Source organism: Phasianus colchicus, chromosome 9, assembly GCF_987193195.1.
Source record: "Phasianus colchicus chromosome 9, bPhaCol1.hap1.1, whole genome shotgun sequence".
Lineage (NCBI taxonomy): Eukaryota > Metazoa > Chordata > Aves > Galliformes > Phasianidae > Phasianus > Phasianus colchicus.
In genome coordinates, this window is record NC_143444.1 from 6,263,132 (window position 1) to 6,290,228 (window position 27,097).

Sequence of the window (27,097 nt, forward strand, 5' to 3'; positions counted from 1 at the left end):
CTATAAATATAAATGTCCTCATATAATCTAATTTAAGATAAAATCAGTACTTATTTGCAACTGAATGTATTTAGATGTTACTAAGCTCAAAGCACAGATTTGAAATATCTTGAAACTTGACTTAGCTAGCTTTTAACTCTGGGGAAAGAAAAGTCAGGAGCTCAGTGGCACTTCCAGCATTCTGTTATTGCTGTGTGCCATGTCTCAGTCTGCTTCTGTTGCTGTTTGCTGATTTTTCCCTATAGACTCCTGTTGGTAAGGCACTGCTCCTGGACCTTTCTCATCTGCTGTTATGGATGTCAGTGGGTGCTGATACGTTCCCTGGCAGCACACAGGCTATGAGTGCTGCCTCTTCAGCTGTTCCAGCTGGGAGGAAAATTCAACCTAAATGAAGCTTAAAATCTATATAAAGAAATTGTACCACGTTTCTGTTTATAAATAATTTCCATGCCATATCCTTCCCATGTTTCTCTCGTCCATTTCTTATCCGAAGTGGTGGAATAGCAGTCACCTTGTTTAAAGGCAGGCTTTGAAGGATCCCAGGTTTGCTTGGATCGTCCTCACCTTCTTGCTCTCAGGAAGTGATGGATTGGAGGGCTGAGTCCACATCTGGCTTCAGTACCACGTCATCCTCAGCAGATTTTGCACTAAGGTAAATATTGAATCTTTAGCTCTCAGCTGCTTTTGTTAGCTCCAGCACTTCAAGCTCTCACTTTTTCTCCTAATGGCCACTAAACAATTACTCAAGGAAAGGTTTAGGGTGGAATGTACCCATTGTGTAAGCAAAGCTCACTTGTCCCTGAGATCAGGCACACGTTTCCAGGCAGCCTGTCTTATTCAGCTGGTGCTTAATGGGAGCTGTGTCCATAAACAGGGGAATGGAATCTGTTTTTGACATGCACCTGTGAATTTGTCCTGTAGTGCTAGCTCCCGGGCAGCAGTGCTTTTAGAAAGGGGAACTGGAGTGAAGTGGATGATCTGAAGGGTTTTAAGCCGTTTTTGAGAAGAAGATGAATTACTGCTGGAAGTGCTGTGTGTGTGCTGTAGCTCTCAGCACAGTGTTTCAGCAGTCAGCAGCAGCACCTTGCTTCCCAGTGTTTTCTGCCACTCTTCTGTGTGCATGCCTATCTTTAGTAAGTGAACAGAGGTTACAGAGGGGAGATCTGTCATGTGAGCCTGTCTTTGTGAAGGGTAAAGGTGCTGTGCTGAGGTGGGAAAGGAGGGCTGCTTGTACAGCAGTAGGTGGGCCTGGCATGGAGTTCTGTGCTACGTTTGGAGGGCAAAATAGAGATGATGCTCTTGGGTGAACTAAAGTTAGTATTGTGCACAGTTTTTCTTTTTTGTTTGCTTTATTTTGGTTTTGAAGAATGGAAATTATATGTGTGTATACTTCAGCTTTGCTCTTGTTGCATCCAAACTTGTGCTTCTACAAGCCTGCCAGATGTCCACAGGTGTGATCCTTGGGTTTGTATCTTGGGAGCTTTGTTGGACCGGGCTCAGAACTTGGTTTCCTAACCAAGGCTGCAACAGATTATTCACTACATGAATTCATTAAGTCAAAATTGCTTTCAGCAGGTCATGCTGTAGTTTAAGGCAAGTATTTGGCTTTCATTAGGTGCAAGTAGGTGATCACGGTGTTTGGCATTTCTTTTTTAGTAATAAAAACTGTTATTTTGGCTATGCTGAAATAGAATTACTGCTAATGCTGACAGAGCTTATGCTTCTGCCAAGTCAGCAGGAGTGCCTTTGAACATTCAACTCCTGGTGTCCAGTTGTTGATGTGCTTCTGGAATACCAATTTAGACATATCTGTGGCATTTAGTTCCAAATTTCTGGCTTGCTGCAGGAAAAGGTATTAGTAAAACCACAGCTACGTCAAAGTCTGCCTTTGAGAAATGTATGGGAACACAGTATTAAAATCAGTAAAGGGGTTGAACTGGGTGATCTTTGAGGTCCCTTCCACCCCTGTGATGTTACTGCTGGTTTAAGGGCAGGTGGATTAGTTGTGATTGCAGCCACATGACCCGCTTGGAGGGTGTATCTCTGAGCTTTTTCTTTCTCATACCATCCAGAGACTTTTTTTTTTTGACCATATTTCCATGGTCCATTTTTGATCACTTGAAGGCTTTTCTTTTCCCATGCAGCCAGTTAGCAACAGTGTCCTTACCCTGCTTTTGTCCTAAGAGCTGTTTCTTCAAGCAGATGCTATGTTTAATTCCTAAGGAATGCTAATGATCACCATTCATTACACTTGACAGCATTTCCCTGAGGAAAGTTCATTTCTTTATGGATGGCTTACTCCAGGGTGTTTTATTTTCATCGAGTTGAAGCTCAGAAGTTTGGGAGTGCCTGTTGTTCTGAATTGAGTGTGTGAATTCCATTTACCATGTAATCCTGAGAACCTTCTTCCAAAGGAAAGTCTTGTTGAATGTGGGACTCAGAAAAGTAACCAGGTCTCAGGTAGTTATGTTTGAAAGGAAATTGTAGCAGTTTACTCAACGAGTTTGCTCAGTATTTATTAAATACAGGAATACTGTTGGTAGCCAGTTGTGAAGTTTCAAACCTTAAAAGTGTTGATAGTAATTGCTAAATAACAGCATGAAAGGGCTGATGAAAGGAAACTTGCAAACATGAATGCTCAGCTTTCTGTACTGATCCATCACAACACAGAAATGATAGTTTTTGCCAATTTCTCGTTCCGCATGGCAGAATGGTAATTACCTAACATTTGTATGAGACTGGCTAATATTTGTCACATTAGAAGCAGCACTGGAGGCGGAATGAATGCAGCAGAGGAGCAGGCAGCACCAGAGCTTGCAGGAAAAAGGATCAGTAGTTCCCTTCTGCATCCTTTGCACCTTGACCTCTCAGAAAGCTGCTGTCTCCTTCCAGCCTGTTACCCAAACCTGGCATCGTGGAGCTCATCACTTGATTTTTTCTGCAGTCATCGGGGTATGGGGCCATTGTGTTATAAAATGCAGATCCTCATTTCTTTTCCACCTCTGCCGCTTTAAGTTGCATTGCAAGCTGCAGGCTTGATAGAACAACATTTTCCTGGAGGCACTAAAATCAAAATGGGTGTTCACATGATGTTGTGGACCACTAAATGCCATAGGCAGTAAAGGTAAAAGCACAGCGAGCTGAAGAAACTCTGTTCTATAGGCTCAGAAGGTGGGTAGAGGAAAACAGGAGGAGGAGCTGAGGAGAAGAGATGGCGTTGAGTTGGTAGAGAGCTGTTAACTCGAACTACATCTGAGTAAGTAACTATCATGTTCCTTATTCTACACTCCTGCCTGCATCTCCCTGCTCTAATCAATAGCTTTAAAAAAAAAAAAAGAGCAAATGTAGTTGACAATTTAGTCAGCCAGTTTTCCAACAGAGTCCTGGAAGACTTGGAAAAAGACTATTTTCTTGCTTGGAGCTCCTAAATCAACTTGTGTGTGGACTTTTTCTGTCTGAGAAGCTTCATCTCACCTCCTCGCAGGGTCACACACACCATGCTGCTTTCGCAGCCGTGAAGCTCAAGTTGCCACCACGTCCCCTCTGTTTGTTTTTAGCAGGATTGGGTGGTGTGAGCCTCCTGATCTGGCTGGCAGCTTCTGTTGTATCGTGATGATGTAATTCATAAGGAAGGTGTGGAATTGCTGCTTCATTGAAGGAGTGCTGTGTCCCTTTGCTGGACAGAACCAACTACAGGGCTTATTCTGCTTGTATGATACCCCTGAGTGACAGCCTTTGGCTTTGTCCAATGTACTTGTTCTTTCTCACTTCCTTTCCCTTAGATGCAAATATGAAAATCCCGAAGCACACTTTGTTTAGAGCTGTGCCAGAATCTTTGTGTCCCTAACGTGCAGACAGAACTTCTCCCATGCAGCTTTTTCATGTTCTGCCTGTGAAGAAAGGCTGCAGTATTGCCCCATCCCTGCCTGCGACCGTGGAGCTCCATCAGGACAGGACAACTGAATTCTGCTTTAATTCTCATTTGCCTTCAAACTCATGGGAAATGCCACTCGAGTTGGAACACTCGGGTTGCTGCTATTGGCACTGCTGCCTCTTGGAGCTGCTGCTGGGAGCAAGGCAGGGAGCAGCACAGGGTAGGGCTTGCTGGCAGCTTGCAGCAGGGCCCTTACAGCTGGAGGAAATGGAGGAAATCGTGGAGGAAATCTATTCACAGATAAGGGATGTCCACTCCCTTACTTCATCCCCTTCGTTACAATTCAGGCAGTGTTCATTGCACCTGCACTGAAAACCAGCCAGTGGAGTTTGCTGTTGATGGACACTCCTGCGTGGGGCCCAGCTCTGAGGATGCTTTCTGTGTTTCTCCGTGCTGAGACCCTGGGCTGATTCTTGTATTTTATTCAATCCTTCATACTTGCCATCATCACACAGCCACACTTCATGCTGCTTTGGAGCACTGGAGCTGTAACGTGCTGCCTGCAGTTCTCGCTTCAGGCTGCGTATGGCAGCCCTGCCTCTGCCTTGCTCGCAGCAATGGCATTGAAATCCCTTTGTCAAACTCTCCCACGCCGTTCTTCACACATGTATTCTGCTGATCCGTAGCCTAAAGTACCGGGTTGGTGTTTTCATATCTCCATTTATCTCTGTGCCTAAGGGCACCCAGCATCCCCGCAGGCTGATGAGGCTCTATGTGGTACTGAGCATGCGGAGCTGGGGGCTGGATGCAGCCATGAGCCCTGCAGCAGGAGCAGGATGGGCAAGATTCAGGGTGGATGTCAGGGGGAAGTTCTTTGCTATGAGAGTGGTGAGGTGCTGGAACAGCTGCCCAGAGAGGCTGTGGATGCCCCGTCCATCCCTGGAGGTGTTGAAGGCCAGGTTGGATGGGGCCCTGGGCAGCCTGGGCTGCTATGAAATGTGGAGGTTGGTGGCCCTGCGTGTGGCAGGGGAGTTGGAGATTCATGGTCCTTGGGGTCCCTTCCAACCCTGGCCATTCTGTGATGGCGGCACCAGGGCTGTGCTGGGAAATGGGGGGTGCTGCTGTTGTGCATTTGTACGGATGGCTATGATACCGAGCGGAGTTGCAGATGAGTTTTAAAATGAGTCTAACTTCAGTATAAAAATAATGGATGTTTCGGAGACTGATTTTTTTTTTTTTTTTTTTGTCTGCTGGACACGGCACGTAGTTAACAAAGTTAACCATAACCGTGTAACCAGGCGTTACGCGGCCACTCGTACACAAGTAGGTGAAAGTTAGGTGTGGACGAGCGAGGTTTCGGGTCGCTCTGTGCGGGCACTTCCGCACCCCGCCGGGCTCCGTTCCCAACGCGCGGCTTTTCGGCCTCGTCCTCGTCCGTCCATCCGCGCCGCCGTTCCCGCGCTGCGCTGCGGGGGGCGCCGCTGCCCCGAGCCGCCTGGGCGCCGCAGCGCCGGCCCGGAGGAGGGGAGGGGCGGCTCAGGTGCGAGCGGCGCTGGCGGGGAGCGGAGCGGCGGCGGCCGCAGCCGCAGCACGGCGAGCGGGAGACCGCGGGCGGGCGGCGGCCGGCGAGGATGCGCGGAGGGGAGGCGGCTCTCCTCGTTGCCGTAACAAAGAAGCGGAGAAAAAAGTAACGGTTTTGCGTGCGCGCTTTGCCTCTCGTAGACCGAGGGAATAACCGGCGATATTCTGAAATCAGAAGGACTTTGCGTGCGGCGCGGGGATGCGCGGCAGGAAATTAACTCCGACGGGAATGGTTTCTCTCAAAGTGCCGCGACAGGATTGGAGGAAATGTTTCTTTTCTGGCAGCTGAAATCCCTCCTGCGGACGCGGCGACGGCTGCCGAACGCACCGGGGACTTTTGCGGAGACTTAAAGCAGATGCCGGCGTTCGTACCGGAATGACCTTGGGATCGCTGTGTGTGGATCCCTCGCTTCCCCCCGCCGGGCTCCAGAACTCTCGGATAAAGGCGGTTCTGGCATTTCTGGGGCTTTTCGGAATCCACGAGTGTGTACAATTAATTACCTGCCTAACGATTCCGGAACGAATCGAGCGTTTACTTAAAACTGAACCCAGAAGATGCTTTCTGTTAACGTTTGCTTTCTCCCCAGCTGCGAATGCAGTGAGCAAGGTAACGTCCTGCAATTAGAAGAACGATTATTTTAAGCTCCTATTTATCACCTATAAAACGTAGGAGCCCTAAAACCACGTAGAAGATGAAGCAAAACAGCAGGATAACGGAGTAGTAAACAATGGCAGCTTTTCTGGTCAAATCAGCATTTCGTTAGCATGGCAGCAGAATGCAGATGGAAGTTTCTGTCCCTGTGGTGTGGGGGTTTGTGAAATGATTCAGGTGTTGCTACAGAGGTGAGCGCTGCCATGGCTGGACCCGTGAACTCCCGAGCACCGGGCTCTGCTACGGCAGAGCTTCCAATGATGATGGTTTTAAATTGCCGTTGCTGAAATAGAATTCAAGAGGATTTATTTTGTCTTGTGGGGACCTCGAGGTATGCTTCTGGCATTGATAATTGTAACAGACGATAACTGCTTAAAAGGATTGTGAATACTGACAGAAGTCTCCAAATTCTATTCTGAAAGCATTTTGATCTTTAAATGAATAGACGCAATCTTCCTCGTTGTATGTGAGATGTATGCTTGCTTCCTGGGCAGTCAGAGGACAAACCTGCCTTGTCCCCCGCCCGCCTCCCTCCAAATAAAATTCATTATTCATACCCAAACGGTGGTGAGTCTGTTGGAATTAACCTTGGCAAAAGTGTTTTCCTTACCTTCCTAACAATTAGTGTGGATAAGACGGAGTGCCATCTCCCAGACGGAGCCAGAAAAGGCAGCGTTAGGTGATGAACTTTTTCCTTTACTCTCAAGTCACTCTACTTTAAACTGAAGACGTTAAAAGATGACCTCTAGCACCTGCTGGTCCAGGAACCCTGAGCTGTGCCGAGGTTCCTCCCTCCCTCCTTCCTCTCACCCTGCTGTGTTCCAAAGTCAATGACTTTCTCAGGAAAATAAAAGTCAGATATTCCCCCTCCCCCCCCCTCACCCTGGGGAATGAAGGTGGCTCTTCAGTTTTTGTTTCCCTAATTCATGATACCTGCTTGCTTTAGAAGTGCCTTGTGTTTGCTAAGGATTGTTCAAGAGCACTGGAGCAGCTGATCAGTGGCCTTTCTCTTTCTGGCTTTTTTTGTTTTGTTTTGTTTTTCCTTCTTTCTTTCTTTCTTTCTTTCTTTCTTTCTTTCTTTCTTTCTTTCTTTCTTTCTTTCTTTCTTTCTTTCTTTCTTTCTTTCTTTCTTTCTTTCTTTCTTTCTTTCTTTCTTTCCTTAAAGCTAAGGTGTGCCAGAGGTGATGCGCTGATGCTGAGGAGCATCAACAGCTGTGGGACAGTAGAACCCTCCCAACTGTAAGCACTGGCAGCAGGAGAGACCGTGGGACACTGGAGCAGTCTGGCTGCCGCTGAGCGGGTCGCCTGCCCGCTGCCTGCAGTCCCAGTGATCCCACCACAAAACATGAACCGGTCGCGATGGGTTGAATGGAGGACTCTGAATATGAGCGGTAGCCTGGTGAACCTGTCTGAGCACCTCTCCTGCCCTCTGGGATTTGGTCACTACAACGCAGTCGACATCTGTATCCTTGAGACAGTTGTTATCGTCCTGCTCACCTTCCTGATCATTGCGGGTAACCTGACTGTTATCTTCGTTTTCCACTGCGCCCCACTCCTGCACCATTACACCACCAGCTATTTCATTCAGACCATGGCCTACGCCGACCTCTTTGTTGGAGTTAGCTGCTTGGTCCCCACGCTGTCCCTGCTCCACTATTCAACAGGCGTCCACGAGTCCCTGACATGCCAAGTTTTCGGATACATCATCTCCGTGTTAAAAAGCGTGTCTATGGCATGTCTGGCTTGCATCAGCGTGGATCGCTATCTGGCTATAACAAAGCCTCTCTCCTATAACCAACTGGTCACACCTTGTCGCTTGAGAATCTGCATCATTTTGATCTGGATATACTCTTGCCTCATCTTCTTGCCTTCCTTTTTCGGCTGGGGAAAACCTGGTTACCACGGAGATATTTTTGAGTGGTGTGCTACCTCCTGGCTAACTAATGCCTACTTCACTGGCTTTATCGTCTGCTTACTGTACGCTCCTGCTGCCTTTGTCATCTGTTTCACGTACTTCCACATCTTCAAGATCTGCCGGCAGCACACCAAAGAGATCAACGATCGGAGGGCTCGGTTTCCCAGCCATGAAGTGGACGCTGCTGGGGAGACGGGGCACAGCCCTGACCGCCGCTATGCCATGGTGTTGTTTCGGATCACCAGCGTGTTCTACATGCTGTGGCTCCCCTATATCATATACTTCCTGCTGGAGAGCTCTAGGGTGTTGGAGAACCCCGCGCTTTCCTTCTTAACAACGTGGCTTGCTATAAGCAATAGTTTCTGCAACTGTGTGATCTATAGCCTCTCCAACAGTGTTTTCAGGCTGGGACTACGGAGGCTGTCAGAGACCATGTGTTCATCTTGCACGTGTTTAAAGGACAGGGATGTACAGGACCCTAAGCCAAGGAAACGGGCTAATTCCTGCTCCATTTAAAGAACACAGACGTGGAGCTTTGATAGCGTTTGCTGTATCTGGGAACTTACCAGAGGAGAAATGTTTACTTGAACAGTTTGCTATGCTGTTAGAGATGAGTTGAAAAGTGCTTTTGGGAAAGGAAAAGGCTGCTGTAAGAGGGGACTCTGACTGTAGCTCTGAAATTGTGAGCAGAGCCATTCAGCAGAGACAACAGAGAAAGTCAGAACTTACATCTTCCAAAGGGCATGATGCAGCTCCTGCGTGGCAGGAGAGTCCTCACAAAATAAACGAGTTAGTTACTACCTTCTCTTTTCTCCCTTGTAGAAAAGTTGTCTTACTATCTTTGTGTCAGAATATACTGTAGCCTTCTGAATTTAAGTATATTTACGAGGAAGCAATCAACTACACAGTAAGTGGCTATCCGTAAATTATATTCCTGAGGACTTGCAGTAGATGTTGCAGATCAATAACCAGCTCTGTCTCTGCTCACACCTGGTACCATTTTCAGTTACACAGACAATCTGCAGCGCGTGATGCTTTTGGACAAAAAGGGCACATTCTGCTACAACTGTCACCAAAACCTCCCCCTCTCATTTCCTTTTATTTTCCCCCACTCTCTGACCCCCCTCCATCCCGTGCATCTTTAGATCCCATCGTGTTGCAGGGGTTTAGTTTGAGGGCTCCTACGAGGTAAGCTGAGTAACTGCAGCTGCCTGCCTGTAAGGACTTCTTCTGTCTTTCATTCTCTCGATCCTGCTAAATGAGCACACGGTGTTGATGTAGTGTCCTTTAGGGTGTACTAAAGCTTTTCCCTTACTGTCTACACAGATAATCCTAAGGCAGATATGGTAATCGCACACAGCAGTGCGCATCACTGCTTAGAAAATTAAAAATAAAATAACAAAACCTTTTCTTTTGGAAGCCTAGCTTACTGTTGTGGCTGCCAATCCTTTGTGTGAACCTGGCTTGCACATCCTGTATTCTTTTCAGATTACATTTTTTTTTTTTAAGAGAAAAATGTAAGCTGTGGTCTGTGCCTGATGTTTTCCTAGCACATGGGGTAGGTCAGTGCTACAGGATTAAAACACTGCACTCGTTTTCAGAGAAATCCTTCTGTGCAGTTGTTGAATAGATGTTTGTCAGACAAGTGCTCTTGGAGAAGGTGAACGAGACAGTTTGGTATCAAATGCAGGCAATGAGCTTCAGTATTTCCTTTTGTAGTGAACTGACTTTCAGGTCCACTGATTAAATCTTTTTTATTTCGCAAGGGCGCACGTTGGGTTTGTGAAATAAATTGCCAGGGGTTCAGATGCATGCCAGTCGATAAAACAAATTATTATTTTGAACCAAATGTAATTTTCTTAGGTGGTTATTGGCTTTTAAAAAAGGCCCAATGATTGATTATTGGTGCCTTTTAACACTGCACTATGATTCCTCCTTTCACCAAAACGCATATGTAATATCGTGCCTATTACTTTTTGTAATGGAAGCTAACCACGTTTGCACACTTGTGGTTTGACTCTCGATCTCCCGTACTGATGTACTCTCTGTTTTGTGGAGGTGGTTCTGAACCCCTGTACGTTTTTAAACCTGTAAGAAAGATGAAACAACGGAATAAAGTAGTATTATGTATATCAAACCCAGCCTGATTGTAGTTCCCTGATGTTCTGCTCTCTTCTCTGTGCAAGTTCTTCTGGTTTCCAGCGACCTTCCCAAGGACTTTGGAATGGCCCATTTAAAATCCCGAACTAGGACTGCCTGCTTTCTGTCTTCAGTGTTTGTATGCTGCTTTCTATCATCACACAGCCTTTAAAGCAGATTGAAATATGACTTGAAACATTCCTCTAGCTAAACTGAGCCATTGCCGACGATTATCCCTGACAGATATTATGGAGAAGCGAGTCGCGTTCTTCTCACGTACTCATGTCCGTGGCAGTGTGTGTGTTGCCTTCTTTAGAGAAGCTGCTGTTTATTTCAGAAGTCTCCTTGGCCGCTCCAGAAGGTTGTTCGACTCTGTCTCACCTGAAAAACCAGAGCTGTGTTTGTGCTCTCAGTGGTGATGTACTCAGTTCCCTGCCTAGTTAGGTTCTCGGTGCACAGGACTTGGCCAACAAGAGGGAAAATGCCTCGTTCCTCCCAGCTCTTGTGGTTGGTTTCAAGCCAATGAAATAGTTCTGCATTTGTGCTCAGGGCTTTGTTGGCATTTCCAATAAGAGGTTTCGGTGTGACCTTTGGAAATCCGAGGAGAGTTCTAGGAAATCCTTGTAGCTGACCAAACCTTTTATTAAAGAGAAGAAACCCAACTTGAAGGCACCAGGTGCGTATGTACATGCTGCTGTAGCTTCAAACATGTTGAGATACACGAGCTAGCTCATTTGTATCAGTAGTGCCTTAGCTGAACCCTGCTTGTGCAGCCCCATAGGATCGGTGCAGCAATACCTGTGTGCTGAGCTGGCACGTGGCACTTCCCTTGGTCCTCAGGCTGGTGTTGAAGGGACAAGACCTGGCAGAAAAACCCTACCCTGCATATGAGTTGTAGGTACCCAGATTCCTTGCTTTCTTTTTCTTTGAACCTCGATGTCACAGTGGTGCAAGAGCGCTGACTTGTGTATCTGAAGCCAGAATTTCGCTCACTTCAACCCATTCTATGGAGACCTGGAGCATGTCAAATTATCCCCAGCCAAGTTCAAGCCTTCTTTTCCTGGTGCTGTTCCCTAGGTGACAGAATTTGACATGGTGGTCAGTCACATGAATTTTTAAATTTAGTAAGTGTGTTTCATTTTCTCGCAGTGCTATTTAAACTCATGATTTCAAATGTTATCGAAGGGAGGTTTGTTGCTGTTTTACTAATGCTGTCTGAGGACTCCAGCTGGTGCTGAATTCTCTTCCAGAAATGATAGGGCTGGATGTTTTGGTGGGTTTAAAAAAAGTCCAGTAGAAATTTCACTCTCCTGACCTGTCAGTTTTGATTTTCAGTCTGTCTTTATTATATAAAGTTTCGTGATCTTGTATAAAAAGGCAGGAGAACCCCAATCGTGCAATGGCAGCCAAAGTGCCACCAGAAAAGTGACTTTTTTCTTCACCGTGCTCCTTTATTTCCTGAAACAACCAGCTGATTTTCCCCTTAAAACATTCCTTACAAAGAAAACGGTGGTCATGAAAAGCATAAGGTGGTGTTTTAAATGCTTTCTTATTGATTTTCTCATAGTAAGATTTTTTTTTTTTTTCCCACTTCTGCTTACAAACACATCTTGTGATTGTACTTGGTAAAGCACGAGGTGTCATGCTAGGTTTATTTTTGGGCAGAGTCTTTTTGTGTTCTCTGCTGAACAGTTCACTGTTCCTTAATGAGCCGCCTTTTGTGGTACAGTTTATGAAGACCTTTTAAAAATAACATTTATTTTATTCTTCCAAATATTTTACTGCGTTAGTATTTGCCAACTGAATATCTGTAGCCGTGCTTTGTTTTCACCCTCAGCAAAGCTAGTAAAAATGGCTTTTTTTGGAGGAGAAACCTGCCAATCAATATTAGAAATTGGCTGTTGAGAATCGTGGATCGACGCAGTGATTTGCAGTTTTTCATTAGCTTATTATTCTGCATAAAGACAAATGGAGTTTCAATACGAACAAAAGATAGTTGCTGCAACGGGATATCAAGTTGATGGGAAATGAATTAGTTTGTATACTATCCCTCAGCTGGTTCTCAACATGGAGCTCTTTCATCTTTCCGTATTACGTATTGATTCGATGATTCTTTGATACACTTGTAGCCCAGCCAGCACATCTATGGATTTTTGTGCTGCTATTTGAATGTCTGTATCTCTGCCTCGGGGTGCTGCTGCGCTGGGAAGAAGCCTTTGGCAGCAGCAGCTCGGCGGTGATGCGCCCAGCCTGGAGCTGCCTTTGCAGGGAGGGAGGAGTGGTTTGCTAAGCCAGATACAAAACTCAAATAAAACCTGTTTTTTTCCCCCTATTTAACCTATACATTTCTATTTTTCTGTACTGACTCCTCTCTCCATTCGATAGCGGGGAAAATCTTTCCAGAAAACATGAGCAGGGCTCCACAGGCCTGAGGTGCTAACAGGGCAGTGCACGAGCAGAGGAGAGGCTGCTGAGGGCACTTTTCCTCAGCAGAGCCTCAAGGAAACACTGCCAACCACTCATCTCACCTTCACATCCACCATGTCTCTGGGCTTTTCCTTTATCGAAGGACAGTGGCAAGTAGAAGGAGGCCCTCGTGCTTTCAGCTGCGCTGACAGCAGGCTGGGAAATGCTATTTGAGGCCATGGAAATGCCTGCAGATCTTTGGGATTTTATCACCATCTTACCCTGCCTCCTGCCAGACGTAACCCTCCTGAGAAGGACGTGGCAGAAACGCTGCGGGCGTTTCGTGTTCATCACCCTGCAGCTCGCTGTGAGCAAAGCACAGATGGTTCTGATTGAAAGGAAACTTCTATACGTGATTGCCAGGGAAAGAGGTTTTACTTTGGTGTTCGCCCCGGCCCGTAATCTAAGTTTTATGAGCAGAAATATTAGAAAAAGGGACAAACTGAAGTTTCTGAGGAGGATCAGAGATGTCAGCACTGAGGGCATTTCTGCATCTTGATGATATTGCTTTTTTGTTTCTTCCTTTTCTTGGCATGGAATGCATCTGTTGTCTGTTTTTTCTTCTCCTGTACATTATTTGAATAAGCTCAAATGCTTCACGGATGTAGTCCAGGTAATGAAATATTTGCATGGCAAATTGGATAGCGACTTGGGAAAGTATGATGGAGTGACAGAGAGACAACAAGGTGCATCACTCATAGAGCACGCAGGTATTTCACATTTCCCGTGCTTTAGGTTGGAGAGTCTTTGAATACCTGCATCCAGTGAAGGTTTCTGCCCTTGAATGATCTCTCAAGTGTTATTTATACTTGGGCATGTATTATTTAAAAGCTGCTCTCGTGTGACGTTTAAATTTATAATTGTAAATGGACAAATGATGTTTCCAGCGCTCAGGCAGATCCGTTCTGACCTCTGCAAGAGGTCTGCTGCAGCCCCAGGCTCTTGATGCTTATTAACTGGTGGCAGCATGCAGCTTCTCGTTAGCAGCTGTGCTGGGAGCTGTGCAGGGGAGCAGGAGCTGCTGGGGCCTCGGCTGGGCTCTCCTGGTGCGCTGTGCAGGGCAGCCAGCCTGGGGCTTTGGAGGCCAGGCACTACTTAATGCTGCTGTGGTACTGGATGTCTGTGCTTGCATCTGTGCTTAAGTGATGAGCATCAAATCTCAAGGCATTTGTGTCCTTTTGCAAGATGTATTCCCCCCTGTTTCCTATCCCTTTAGATCCTTTTCAGCGCAGCGTGCCATTTAAATCTCTGATTCATGCTCACTGACTAAACCTGGGGCGGTTTAAATTGTTCCAGCAACAGGATGAAGCAGGGCCCTGCCTCGCCTCCTTTCCCTCAGCTGTTCTGGGCTCCTCTGTCATCCCACCCTGCACCCTGAGAGCTGCGGGGGCTCCTGTTGGGCTGGGCTGCATGAAGGTTATCAGCTCCCAAAGCAGTGGGACAGGTTGCTGAAGGCAGCGATGCTTTCCGTGGCTTCAGCAAGGTTTTTGCAGGAGGCCATGGATTAGAATCTAGAATGGCAAGCAGTAAGTTAAAAATAAACATTTCAAGGAGAGATCCGTGTGATGAGAGTAATGAGTTGTTGTTAGGTCAGGAACAGATTGGTCTCCTTTCCACCTGTGCCCTCAGTAGGGGAGCAGGATCATAAAATAACCGTGTTATAACCAGGCAGGTTTTTGGCTCTCCAGGTTCTATAATGATCATGCAGCTTGTATGCATACACAGACGTATATACTTAAGGACTGTAAATGGTCATATAACAGCAGGTTTTTGTGGGAGCCTTCTCTTCATTTAAAGGGCTTTGAGGACTGCTTTGTGGCTGGAGTCAGATAAGTACAGTCTGTGCTGAAACAACCAGAGCCAAACCTGCAAGCAGGCTGTCAGGGAAAGGCCTTTACCCCACGCTGCTGCCTCTGGAATACTGGCTACTTAATGTTTTCCAGGCAATAACTCGGACTGGTTTATGAAGATGACATAAAACATTTAAAAAAATCGAATAAATACAGATGCAATTCCATGCTATCATGACAACATTATTTTTAAGATCTTCAATTTTTCAACTCGGGACTTAAGGAGACCGTACTTTCTGGTACCTAGCATCTCAGGAAGAAGCAGTTAATTAGTATCATTTGCTGACTCTGCTTTACTTCTGTGCTTGATCTCTGGCTTTTTTTAAAATTTTATTTGAATACAAATTTTAAATTCAGTTTTGCTGATAGTTAGATATGTTCCTCACTTCTGTAAAAGCCTTTACGAGGATGTGAGAGGGAGCTTCAAAGGAGCTGTGTCTAGTCCTAGGTCTACTTAGGATGTATTTCGTGGTATCAAAATAAGGTTGCTGCTGGACCTTTTTTACTAGAATTTGGGTGTTTTGGCAGCAAGCCTCAGGCACAGGTGCCAGATTCTCCCAGTTTTTTTCTTTTGGGCTGAAATATGAGGTGTCACTGCTTTTATTTGTGAATTTACAGATAAAGAAAGTGTTTGGGTGGCAAATTAACATTTTGCATGGGGTTTATGGAGATACTTTCTTGTTTTTTTGTATTTCCTTCAACTATTGCAGAAGTGCAGCTGGAGGTGTTACCTGGGCTTTCCTCATGCATTTGCAGTTCCTTTCTTCTGAGTTCTCAACGTGGCCTGGGAAGCACTTCTGGGGGGGCAGTATGGCTGTGATGGTTGGGCATTGGTACGGTTGTGCTTGGTGGTCATCTGATTTGATGAATCTGCTGCATTAAGTGATGCTTGTATTTTAAAAATAAAAGTCACAACAGAGTGCTCTTGCGATGCTGATTCTGTCTGCGGTAGAAAAATAGATCCATAGCAAGGCAGAATGGTAAAAAGAGATTTGGAATGTGACGTAGGTGAGGAATATCTGTTTGTGATTTATTTGGGGTAAGATTTAAATTTGGAAAGGCAGATGAGATTTAAGAGAGAAATGTAATTATTGATCCTGTAGAAAAGCAGCCCTGACTTTTCAGCTGGCTGTGGAACAAGCGGAGTCTGTTTCCTATCAGGAAGAGGTTCTGGGTTGCTGTAAGAAGTATTAGGGAAGTTTTAGTGTAATAAACAACAGCTGATCCCAAAGCAGTGAGACGTTTGTAGTTATGAAAAAGGAAAGAAAACTGTTAGCATCAGTACCATCAACATGAGGTTTCTGATTCAGACAATGTAGTTATAGATCTCTTTGACAGTTAAACTGCTAACTATTAGATTAGGAATTAACCGAGTGCTCTCTATGTCATCTGCACTCATCTGGGCTCGTTCCTCTCTCTGTGCAGGAGATCAGCCAGGCAGGGGCAACCAGGGCTGCCCTTTTCTGCCCGGTTCTTTGTTGGCCATCTTGGAACAGCCAAGCATCATCACTGTTGGAGCTGCTGTTGTGGTGGAAGAGGAACTCATGTTCCTTCCACTCATTTATGTGGAGGAGAAGAGTTAGTTGACACCATGCCAAGACCGAAAATCAGAAAGATGAGAGGAGTGCAACTTTGAATTGCAAAAGAGAAGTGTGTGTTTTAAGAGATCTGTTGTTTGCTTTCAACCTCCAGCTTAGCTAACGCATGCTGACACCATATTAACCCTGCTGGTGTCTTCACCCACGAAGTGCCCTGAGCAAGAAATGAAGATGCAGAACGCTTCCTGTCATCCTTCCATTGCCAAGGGTTATTTTGTGTGAACTCCGTCCCTCCCAGAGGAATATAATGGGAGCTGGGCCCGGTGTTTTCCAGAGCCACCCCACTGTGGACAGCTTCAACATTTTGACCTGTCACTGGAATCTTTCGTGCTCTGAGATTTATGAGCTCTCAGAGGCTCTGCTGTTGGCTGCAGCTCTGTGAGTTCTGGCTCATCAATGACAAGACAGGTGTTGGCAGCATCATTCCACCAAACGGACTTCTTGTGTTTGATGGGCACGCTGAGGGCTGGGCAGTCCTTGGCTTTGTTGTCACGTTCCTTGGCTGAAAGATGGCAGACTCTTCGGGTGCCTTGGACCTCAGTGCCACCTTGGCCATCCTGCTGCTGTGCAGGCACTGGGGCAGCAGTCACTGAAGAGGAAGGCACAGCGTCCTTTGGGGCTCCAGGCAGCTGCTCTGGATCATGGACCAACGATGTTTGTGCAGGTGATGGTTCTCTCTCGGTTTCCTCGTTCTCCATCTGACTGAGGTAGGCACTCATGTTACAGAGCAGCCGGGCGGTGTGTTGCCAGGTGCCAATGGAACCCAACTGCCATGGCCTGGGTTCCATTGGGAGATGGAGCCCACATGTCACCATGGTGACATCCCTGCGCAGTAGCCCAGATGCTATGGGCAGTCCACTACAAAAAGGGCTTCTAACCCTATCTAAACAACTTTTTAAAATGCAGAAATGACAACATGTAGCAGTGAAGCTAACGGCAGGATCCCACAGTGCCTGGATGGGCCATGGTAAGGTTAGAGTGCTCCTCTTGTAGTCACCAGCATGTCATTTTTTTTTCTGGAATAACACATTATTCATTCAGAAATAAAATCCAGCATCCAAACTAGACTTATGTGGAACTGGGGCTGATGGAGTTGGAAACAACATCTAGTTTGCTCTGCCCATCAGCATATCTCCACGACTGGGTGTTCTCACCTCTATTTCTTGTAGAGAACTTTCATCCCACCCCTTTCACTCTCAGTTAGAGATGGTACATGTGGTTTGCTTCTAATAACACATTCACATTTTCTTTAAAACCAGCATCAGTTTAAGTGTTCTGTGAATAAGACCGATGCTTAAGGTATGTTTGTGTTTTTTCTCTGCTCAGTTGCACATATGAGTGTTAGTGCTGTGTCTTGCTCACATTCTTACTGAATTTACAGAACTTGTGGAAACCAGTGAGATTGTGGGAATTCTTATCTTCCATACAAAGAAGTTGAAAAACAGTGTGCTTGCATAGCACTGGAACTTTGCAGTATTTTCAGCAGGATTCCCTTTTGCAGCTTCTAAAGCTGGCAGCTTGTTACAATTATTAATTACAGATATTTTGGTCTAATTCTTCATTCCTTCTGCAAGCAGAATTCCTATTGACTTTGGGGGAATCTTGGAATACTAAGGAGCCTCTGCTCAGTTCTCTCTATTCAGGTGACCCGTAATATGGAGAGCCCTAGACTTGTGATGTTTAGGCAAGTACACAACATGACTCACGTCTAGCTCCATTACAGTACAGACAAATGCATCAGCAGCATTACTGATGAGAACAGAAGAATTGCATAATAAAAATGTGCATCTGTGTGTGTGTGTGCTGAACTGAAAACAGCATGTTAAAGTATGTTCAGAAGAGTCACGTTTCTCATCTCTGTGAAGCGAAATAGCTAAAATGCTTATTTTATACATGATGCATTTTTTGCATTATTTTAGAAGCTTACTGAGAAACTTAAAATACAGGTTATTACAGTAAAAACATGATCATGTAACTCTGGAAAGCAATTATATTAGAATGTTGATTAGAATGTCTGAATTCCGAAGAGACTGATGATGTTTTGTTATAGATTTGCTGAACCCTTGTATCCCAACCTATTCTGCATCGATTGCATTGCTCTTATTTTATGATTTAACAGCGTTTCCTGTTTTTCCTTGGAGTGAAATAAGATCGTATGAGCATAAAAGGCACTGTATAGCAAATTAATTCATTCCAGATTGTATCGTATTTTTCATTACTGCCATCTGATACTGTCTCTGTTGACTGATAGAATATATGAACATTCAAAAATAGAGCTGAAATCTGAAACCTGGTAGTAAATGTACTCTTTTTTAATGGAAAAATAATTTTGTTTCATATGCAAGACTGTGATCTTCTCTCTGTATTTGTACTGTTTACCATTGTGTAGGTTTCTTGTTAGGCATTTAACATGGTTCCTTGACTCCTGTGACAGGAAGCCTTCTTACAGCCTCTGAGAGCTTTCTGCATAACAGAAGATTGGTGGTCACGCTTCAGTTTATTATTTGTGCCTTCTTCATTGTCTGCAAGGAAATAATCTCATGCGTACAAATCAAGCTCAGGTTATGTCTGTGCTTTCTCTTTGTTCAGCCTCGTCAGTTCTTTATGCTCTGTTGCAGCAGCATCTCTGGCTGTATTTGAGTTGACCTGCTTTCTTATTAATCATTTTACTTCAAAATTAGGGCAGCATTAGCATACATTGTGTTACTTTTATATTTGATTGTTCTTGGAGTCCCATGAATTCACAGTTAAGATTTAGAGCCTGAATTTAATGTTTGCTGCCTGTAGATTTGTATCTTTTCTTGCTAACCATTGCTTATAATATTTAAAGTGGTTTTGATGTTAACATTTAGATAATGTAGCTGTAAATTTAGGCCTGATTCTTTACTTCTCCTAATATATTAGTGGTTTTGGTAACCAGCTTGGTTCTGAACTTACTTTCAACATTGACCAGAAAAGATTTGTTCCTTGTTTTTTGGTCTTCTTTTTGAAGACTCAGAGCCTGATCAGATATGTAGCTATAGGCTGTAGAACAGACAACCTTCAGTTCACACTTGTTTTGTTATTAGAGCTGAATTCACAGGAGGTAAAGGGCATGTAGGGCTGCATATGAGCCTGTGCTGAGCTCTTTTTCACTCTGCATTCTGTAGTTCTGCCTTTCAAGATTTGAGACCTCATGCTCATCCCAAACCCCAGCCCCAAGGAAACCAGAAGGTGGGACGTTTTCAGATCATGTGTAGGCCTGTGAGATAAGTGCTCCTGGAGAATGCTCAGGGTGTGAGCACTGAATGTCGTACCAGCAAGGCAGAAGCTGTGTGCGTTATGCTTGAGATGTGGGCCTGGATCACAGAACCAGCCTGAAGACACTGAATTTCTATTTTTTGAGTGAAGCCTTGTGCATAGGGCTGCTGCTAGGGCTTGTGTACAATGGGAGGCTGAGGTAGGATGTCTTTCTCCCACTGCACCACATGCAGAGAGCCCATCTGGGCACAGGCAGGGCTCCAGGGAGGGCTTGGAGCAGGGCCAGGAGGTGCTGCAGGGTGCAAACACAGCAAATAGGACCAAGTGAAGCCTTGCAGCACCAGCAATGCTTTTGGTGACTGGAGGATTGTCAATTATTGGCTTCTGGACTGATGCTCTCCTTAAGTGTTTGATTAGTTAATTTATTTCTCCCATAGGACTGAGCAAGAGAGACGAGAGAAGCTTCCACAGCCATCCTTACCTATTTTCGGTCTGATTTCTGGCATTTTGGGGTTATTTTCTTTGAAAAGTCACTTTCTCGGACCTTAGAAGTGGTGGATGACTTAGGAAAACAAGAACCATTTCTTTGTTTTCTTTCTCCCAAATGGTTATCAGGCAGCGCTTCCTGAGGCAAAAATTACATTGCATGGCTTGGAGAGCTTTGTGTATCGTGATATCTTTTTGGAGGGTATAACAGAAAGTGGCAAAACTGCACTTGGAATACTGAGGCTTTAAAGTTAAGTTCCTGAATACTCATTTGGGCTTACTAAGGAGATCTAGCCTGATTTTTGAGGTCTTCTGAGCAACCTTGGTGGTTTCAGACTTTTCCAGCAAATGATGCTCCAGGAAGAATCTGCGTTGTGTTGTTCTGAGAGCGTGGTGAATGGCAGCAGTGTGGCTGGAGATGGAGAGCTGGTGTAACTGAGACTGAATGCTTCCTGAGCCCATGGCTGGGTGCTTCCTGCTGGCTGCAAGGGCAACAGAGCCTGGTGGAGTTGTGGTGTGCCAGCATACGAGTTGTGCAACACTTGGGTGAGATCAGGAGGGTACAGCGAAGTTAAGTGGCCTTTCTGAGTATGGATATTGGAATAAAATATTTTTATATTACTTCTTCCAGTTTAAATTGGGAACTGGAAGTCTCTAGGGCACAAGCAATTAATACTTAATGAAGAGCAGTTGCGAAGCAAGTAAGTTTTTTGTCGATCAAAACATTTCAAAGACATTCGAAGTTGTAATTGAAATTGGGAGCATTTTCAACTGGGATGCAAACGTGTGGAAAAAAGAAATGAAATGAAACAAAGACTTGTTGCAAGCTGTTTTCCACTGCTTTCGTGTTGGGGTGTACCTGCTGTATTCTCATCGGTCTTGCCGGGCTGTGTCGTATTGAAATGTATTTCTGGAGTGGGCTGCTCTTTGAGCAAACACCAGAAGACAGGTATTACCAAGTGTCTGCAATTAGTGTGGTGGTGTTCCTCAGCCTCTCCGTTTTGTAGATGTTCTTGATGACAGGTTTTTATTGTTAGCCTCTCGCCCTGCCTGTGCAAATGCCTCAGCCCTTCTGCCTCCCCATGGGAACAGCTAAGGCCTGGTGCTGACAAGGAGATAGCAGGGCGCACTTGTTTTAATAATGATTAAAGCCCAGCTGACTGCCCAAAGTAAAGATTACAGATCTTTGGATGGAAGAGTAAGCCGTGATGCCCTTTCTGGAAGAAACGGAGGGAAACTAATTTGAATGCTAAAAAATAATGTACTTTTCCTCAAAGTGAGCTATGGAGAAGAAATGGGAATGAGGACAGCTTGTTCAGAGTTACCTGAATTTCAGGCAAAATCTGTGTCACAAAGAAGAAAATGTAAGCAAGGGAGATCTTGTGAAGGACATTACCTTTCCCTACTCAGAGTAACCCGTAAGTCATCAACACAGTGTTCTAGGATGGGGCCCTCGGCAGCCTGAGCTGGTATTAAATGTGGAGGTTGGTGGCCCTGCCTGTGGCAGGGGGGGTTGGAGATTCATCATCCTTGAGGTCCCTTCCAACCCAGGCCATTCTGTGATTCTGCGAACATGAAGGTGTCATCCACATGTGTTAGGAAGCAGCTAGCTATTCACAGGCACAAGAAATTAGCACCTCTACGAATCTGTGCTGCCCAACAGTGATTGCAGAGCCGAGAAAGAATGTAATTTAGTGAAAATAATGGGTCTGAAGTCATTAATTTTCCATTTCTGTCATGACAGTCATAAATAGTTTGTCTACACATAGGATGGGCAGTGTGGAGCAGCTCTGTGTTTGGTGCCGGTCGGAGAGCATCCCTTCCTCCTGTCCCTTGAGATCAAGAGGGTGGGAGGCAGGAGCCCCACATGGGCTGGGGAGGGTTTATTTCCATAAGAAACAAGACTAAAATCTATCAGAGTGCATCGCTGGTAGCGATGTATTGGTGAGAGCAAGTTTAATGAAAAGCTGTCTTATGCATTTACAGGGTAACATTGTCCCTGTAATTGGGTGCTGAAAGCTGGCCTTGTTATTTGTTGCAACGAATGCCATAGAAATGACAAGATAAGGAAGCTAGGTCATGAAGTGATGATGAAGCCTTTAAAATAGGTTTAAAATAGAAACAATACACACAAATGCTTCCAATTACTAGATGGTGCTTGAATGGTATCAGTGCTTATGTGCAGTTGGCAGGATGAAAGTTACTGTCACGGAACATGTGTTCAGCATGTAGACAAAGTTTTGTAGAGCCTCCTCACCTGGTTTTTTGAAGCAGTACTTGAGGATTTTCTTGCCGTTTCAACACAGAATAATTCAGTAGATCCTTATGTTGCCAAACCCTGTATGGTTCTACTAAGGGGACACAAGATGGGCTGCAGGGCTGGAGGGGATGGTGAGGTCAGCAAGGTGATGCTGTCCTCAGTGGTAATGACACCTACCTGCCTAGGAAAGGCTGTAGTATCAAATGTTCCTATTTCAGTTACAGTGAATAATGTTTTACGTGCTATATGTGCCTGTAGTGTAAGCATTTGTCTTAATTATAGTGGGTCACATTCTTCTCAGAAGTGAAATGCTAATATAGTTTGCTTCTTAATTTATGTTGGATGGACTCCTTTAGCATCTAATGCATTATATATCCATATAGAATTTAGTCTGTTGCAACTATTGAATGTGTACTAATAGTTATTCTCATATTCCCCATTTGTATTTAAAAAAGCAGTAGTTTTTGCTGCCTTCATTGAGTTGTCTACCCATCCATAATATGTGGATCCATTTGGAAGTCTGCTTTTCTTCTATAGCAGCAGGCTGGGAAAATACTTTGTGATGGATACGTGGATAAAAAAAAAAAATTATAAAATAATAATAATTAAAAAATTATTCTCAGCAAAATAATCCAGCTTATGTGAAAAGCTAAGGGCAAAGCCAGGAGTGATGCTGATGAGGGTGAGGCGAGAGCCCCAGCTGTGGGGCTGAGCTCCTGCCCCATGGCTCTGTCAGTCTGCCTGGGGTGGGGGTAGGAGTGAGGGCTGTTCTCCCTACGTGTGCTTTGAATTGCCCATGGAAAGGCTGCAGTTGTCCATAGAGCAATGGAAACTTGTGGATTGTAGCTTAGCGAGAGCTAATTCCATGCCAGGAAATGTGTGGTGAGAGGTACTGGGGTTCCCACTGTTCTCAGGTGCTCTACTTTTGTTGATAAGGCCTTGATAAAATCTGTATTTCTGGAGTTAAAAGAAAACAGTGAGTTGATTTTCTTAAACTCACCTGCATGGGATAAAGAAGATTAAACAAGGCGATGGAGAGCCTTGTTTGTACAATGGGAGGCTGTTCAGGAGAAATAACCAGCCACTGTTTCCATCCTTTTAATTTCAAGAATTCTTAAATAAGTGCTGGAAAAAGAACTTTGCATACGGCTTTCACTGAGCCCTTTCATTTCACAAAATCCATTCTTACCTAAAAAGCAGAGCAGAAACATAAACAGATTATCTGCTGTCTGCACTTTATTTGTGTCTGTTGGTCTCAGTTAATGTCAAGGAGATGTATGTTGTGGTATTAACGGGTCTGACATGGATTACTTTCAAATTCATTCTGTTTGCCTGGACTCCAATCTCCTGAGCCTTAGTGATAGAATTACTGCTGTTTCCCCTTGAAGAAGCATCTCCTTGAAGAGGAGGAGCCTGCAGTCACCTTATTGCACAGCCACGCTTTCTGTCCATGTTACCTCATTTCCACGCCTTTCAATTTGATTGAAAATACTTTTTTTTTTTTTTAATTTGTGTTTAACTTCTTTCTCTCCAAACGAAAACGTTATGTGCATTTTAATACATATCATCACTTTACGACTTCCCTTTGTTCAGATGGGAGATGCTGATTTATCCAAATTCTGGGTTGCATGCAGCACACTGTACCTGCCGTTGTCTTTGAATTGTAGGGAGTGTGGAACCGTTTTTAGGTCTTACAAACTCAGTTTCTTACTGAAATGTGACCGGTTACCAAATGCAATCCTATGCGGGTTTGCATGGAACATGGCACAGCAAGCTCTCCATTGAGGATTACATATTCTATTTTGAAATACCTGCTGCTAAAATCAGGCAGAAAATGGCGACTAAGAAGGTATAGGAAGGAGGAACCTAAGATCTTAGATGCCACAGGTTTATAAATGAGAGTTAATGCCTTAAAGTTGTGGACACGATCGTGCTTATTGTACTTATTTTTTCTGTTTTCCAGCATGACGTCCAAAGTGCAACTGTTGAAATGCTGTATTAGAAAATAAAGAAGCAGCAAAAAGTGAGGAAAAGCCTCGAAAATGTAACTGTATGTAGTAGTGAACTGCTGAAGCCGTTCAGCAGTACGTGTCGTGAGTCTTTAATTACAGAAGTTAAAAGGTTGCTGCTTGTGATTTTCCAGATGATTGAAGGCATTCAGAGCTTTTCAAGTCGGTGCCACTTCTCCACTCTCCTCCCACCTCTATTTGTTCATTCTCCTTTGGTTGCCTCTGTGCGTGAGTCAGGGAGAGATGAAAAGAAACAATTATCAAAGCAGAAGAACACGGAGGGAACAAATTAGGTATTTCAAAAACTACCGTCGGATTCTGAGCTATACTTAGCACTCCTTTAGGGTGCCAGAACAGTGGAGATGTGCATTATATTCTGAGTTAACGCGTATCTGCAAGTCACACGATGCTAAGAATGTTCCTCAAAAGCATTTATTGATCCGGCTCTGAATGGGTCAAAGAGAGAAGCTTTTAAATCACACGGCCTGAATTTTTTATGTTTTGGGATCTCTGTGCCTTCTTCCTATTCTCCACCCTGTGTCCATAGCCTCTCTGCCAAGGATTTCATTTGCTCCATGTGGTTTTTCGTGGCGATGCATGGATTTGTTTTCCTCCCATGAGCTGCTGTGCCCTCCTGCAATGTGAGTGTCCTGCGTTTGTGCAAGAGCTGCTTTGGCTGCCCTCTGGGTAGGGTATGGAAAGGCTGCACTGAATTCTGTCCTTGCTTTAAGATGGGTTTTGCTCAGGAAAAGAAGAAATCGCTAAGTAACAGCGACAGTTTATAATAGGAGTAATTAAGAGCTAATAAAAGTACTTAATGTCTCATTTTCTTCTTTGCAAATATTACACTTTTTAGGAACAGATATTAGCTGCAAAAGAAATGACTGAAAGTAATTAATGAATAAAAAGGAAACTGACGTTTTGGTTTTCATCGTCCAAAGGGATGCATAAAAAAGAACGCCGCATAAGTAATAATAGGAGACACGGTGTCAGTTTGTATTTAAATGATCACAAATTGCATTTCCACTGCATAAAACCAAATCTTTTAATCTCCAGCTGCCTCTGCTACTAGAGTGTTTCGCAGTGCTAAATCTTGGGGGCCTTTTCCAATCTTGGTGATCCTATGGTTTCAGTATATTGCTTTTGTTTCTCGATTGTAGGTTTTGTTTGGGTTTGACTGACGGTTCCAACCCAGAATTGTGTTTCTGGATGCTGCTGTTTTCAGATTGATTGGTCTGTAAATATCCTCAGGAACTTTCTACACAAAAATACCGAGTTTTATTTAGGATAGAGCTGTGTAGGGAAGAATCAAATCTGTGCTAAGTCAGTTTAATTACAGATGAAGTGGAGGGATTTAAAAATAGCTAGTCTCAGATGGCATTTGATAAAGGTAATTAAAGCATGAAGAGTAATGATAAAAACCTTTTGTTCTGCTGCTCTCCTGTAGTGCTTGGAGCTTAATGTTTTACAATCAAAACACTTGTTTGTGGCCTGGAAGCCTCGCTGTGATGGAAATGCCTTGTCTGCTGCAGAAATGGAAGGAGTCTTGTTCGTGTCCTCTAAATGTACACATCTCCAAAAAGAAAAGCCCTCTTTTTTTTTTTTTTCCATTGGATGTCATGACAGTCACCTGCCAGAAGCTGCTGGATCTCCATCGCAGGAGGTGCTCAGCTGCTGGCTGAAGGTGATCCTGAGCAGCTCGTGGCTGTAGAGAGAACCAGGCAATCTCCAGAGGTGCCTTCCAACCTCAGCCACTCTGTCATTCCCTATTAGCTGAGGAACACTGAAATTGCAGGAGTTTGGCTGTATGTTTCTGTAGAGGTAAGAATTTTTTTAAGCCTTGTTGACGATGATTCGAGTTCCCCATGGATTCGTATTTCTCTGTGCTTGGAAGAAACCTCGTGTGCTTTTTAGCTTGTTCAGACAGATGACTTTATCTTTTCAAGGATGAGATGAAAGTTCTGCAGAGGATGTGTTTTACCCAATTTGGCAATCTGAGCATATAATTGAAAAAAAATCTTTGATAGTCACTTATGAGAAACGCAAGCTCTGCCAGCTACCCAGGAAGAGGCAATGAACGTTCCTGTTTCTCAGGCTCTGCTGCTAAGGAGGATTCTCATGTGAAGGAAAAGTGGATATTTAAAGTGTCAAGACAGTGTGAGTTAGCAATACGTGGGTTAAAGTGTGTTCAAGATTACCTTGTCAGAAAGATTACCTTGTGAGTATTTGCTGTCTCCTCCTACTGACTTGTTCCATAGCTGCTGAAGTGACTGCCGCCTGCTCGGTGCCTCACTCTGTGCATGCACTGAGCTGCTCAGCGTGCTCACACTGAGGATACAGGGGCTTGGAGGGTCCTGGTGGACATCAGAGGGAAATGGCAGTGCCTGGCAGGTGCCATCCTTTGGAACCAGGCAGCGAGCTGGGGGAAACTGAGTACAGTAGGTGACTTGAAACCAAAGTTTGGAGCCTGATTCCTGTGTGGAATCCTCACTTATCACCTGAGAATTTCTTCTTCCCTTCCCCAGGTCTGCTTGGAGAACTCTAATCCTTATAGCAGAGGTCCCAAATAGAAACAGTGCCTGGACAGGATGCGTTGCGTGACTGAAGGGCCTTTCAAAGAGATGGGGAAGGGACATGTGGTCTGAAGGTCAGCAATCCCAGCCTCCTTTCCAGAGCACGACTGGCACTATCCCTCAATCAGGGCAGCTGTACCTTGGTCTGGTGAGGTCTTAGAGACCTTCAGTGTGGTTTTGAATCTGCTGTGGTTTGTGCTGGGTGCTCTGCCTTCCTAACATCCCATCGGTGCACAGCGTATTCAAGATGCAGCATCACCAGCTCTGAGTGCAGAAGAATAATTGCTTCCCTTGATCTGCTGTGTAGAATGTTTACATAGATTAGCACAGAAACGAGAGCTCCATTTTGAAAGCATTAGGGTTATTGAGGAAGTATGTGCAATATGACAAACGTACTCAAGGAAAATTACAGTGTTTAAAAACGTAAGCAAAATGTGCTTGCTCAGTCTATTGA

General features: G+C 44.7%; 2 protein-coding genes across 7 annotated transcripts in view; both read left to right on the top strand.

The window, feature by feature from the left end:
- RABGAP1L (RAB GTPase activating protein 1 like) overlaps nucleotides 1-27,097 on the top strand; it is a 214,823-nt gene that overhangs the window by 76,910 nt on the left and 110,816 nt on the right. The window lies entirely within an intron of this gene.
- On the top strand, nucleotides 5,423-9,502 carry GPR52 (G protein-coupled receptor 52). Its single transcript, XM_090145956.1, has 2 exons — nucleotides 5,423-6,438; nucleotides 7,273-9,502. The coding sequence occupies exon 2, from the start codon at nucleotides 7,453-7,455 to the stop codon at nucleotides 8,536-8,538; it is 1,086 nt and encodes a 361-aa protein (XP_090002082.1). The 5' UTR covers nucleotides 5,423-6,438; nucleotides 7,273-7,452; the 3' UTR covers nucleotides 8,539-9,502.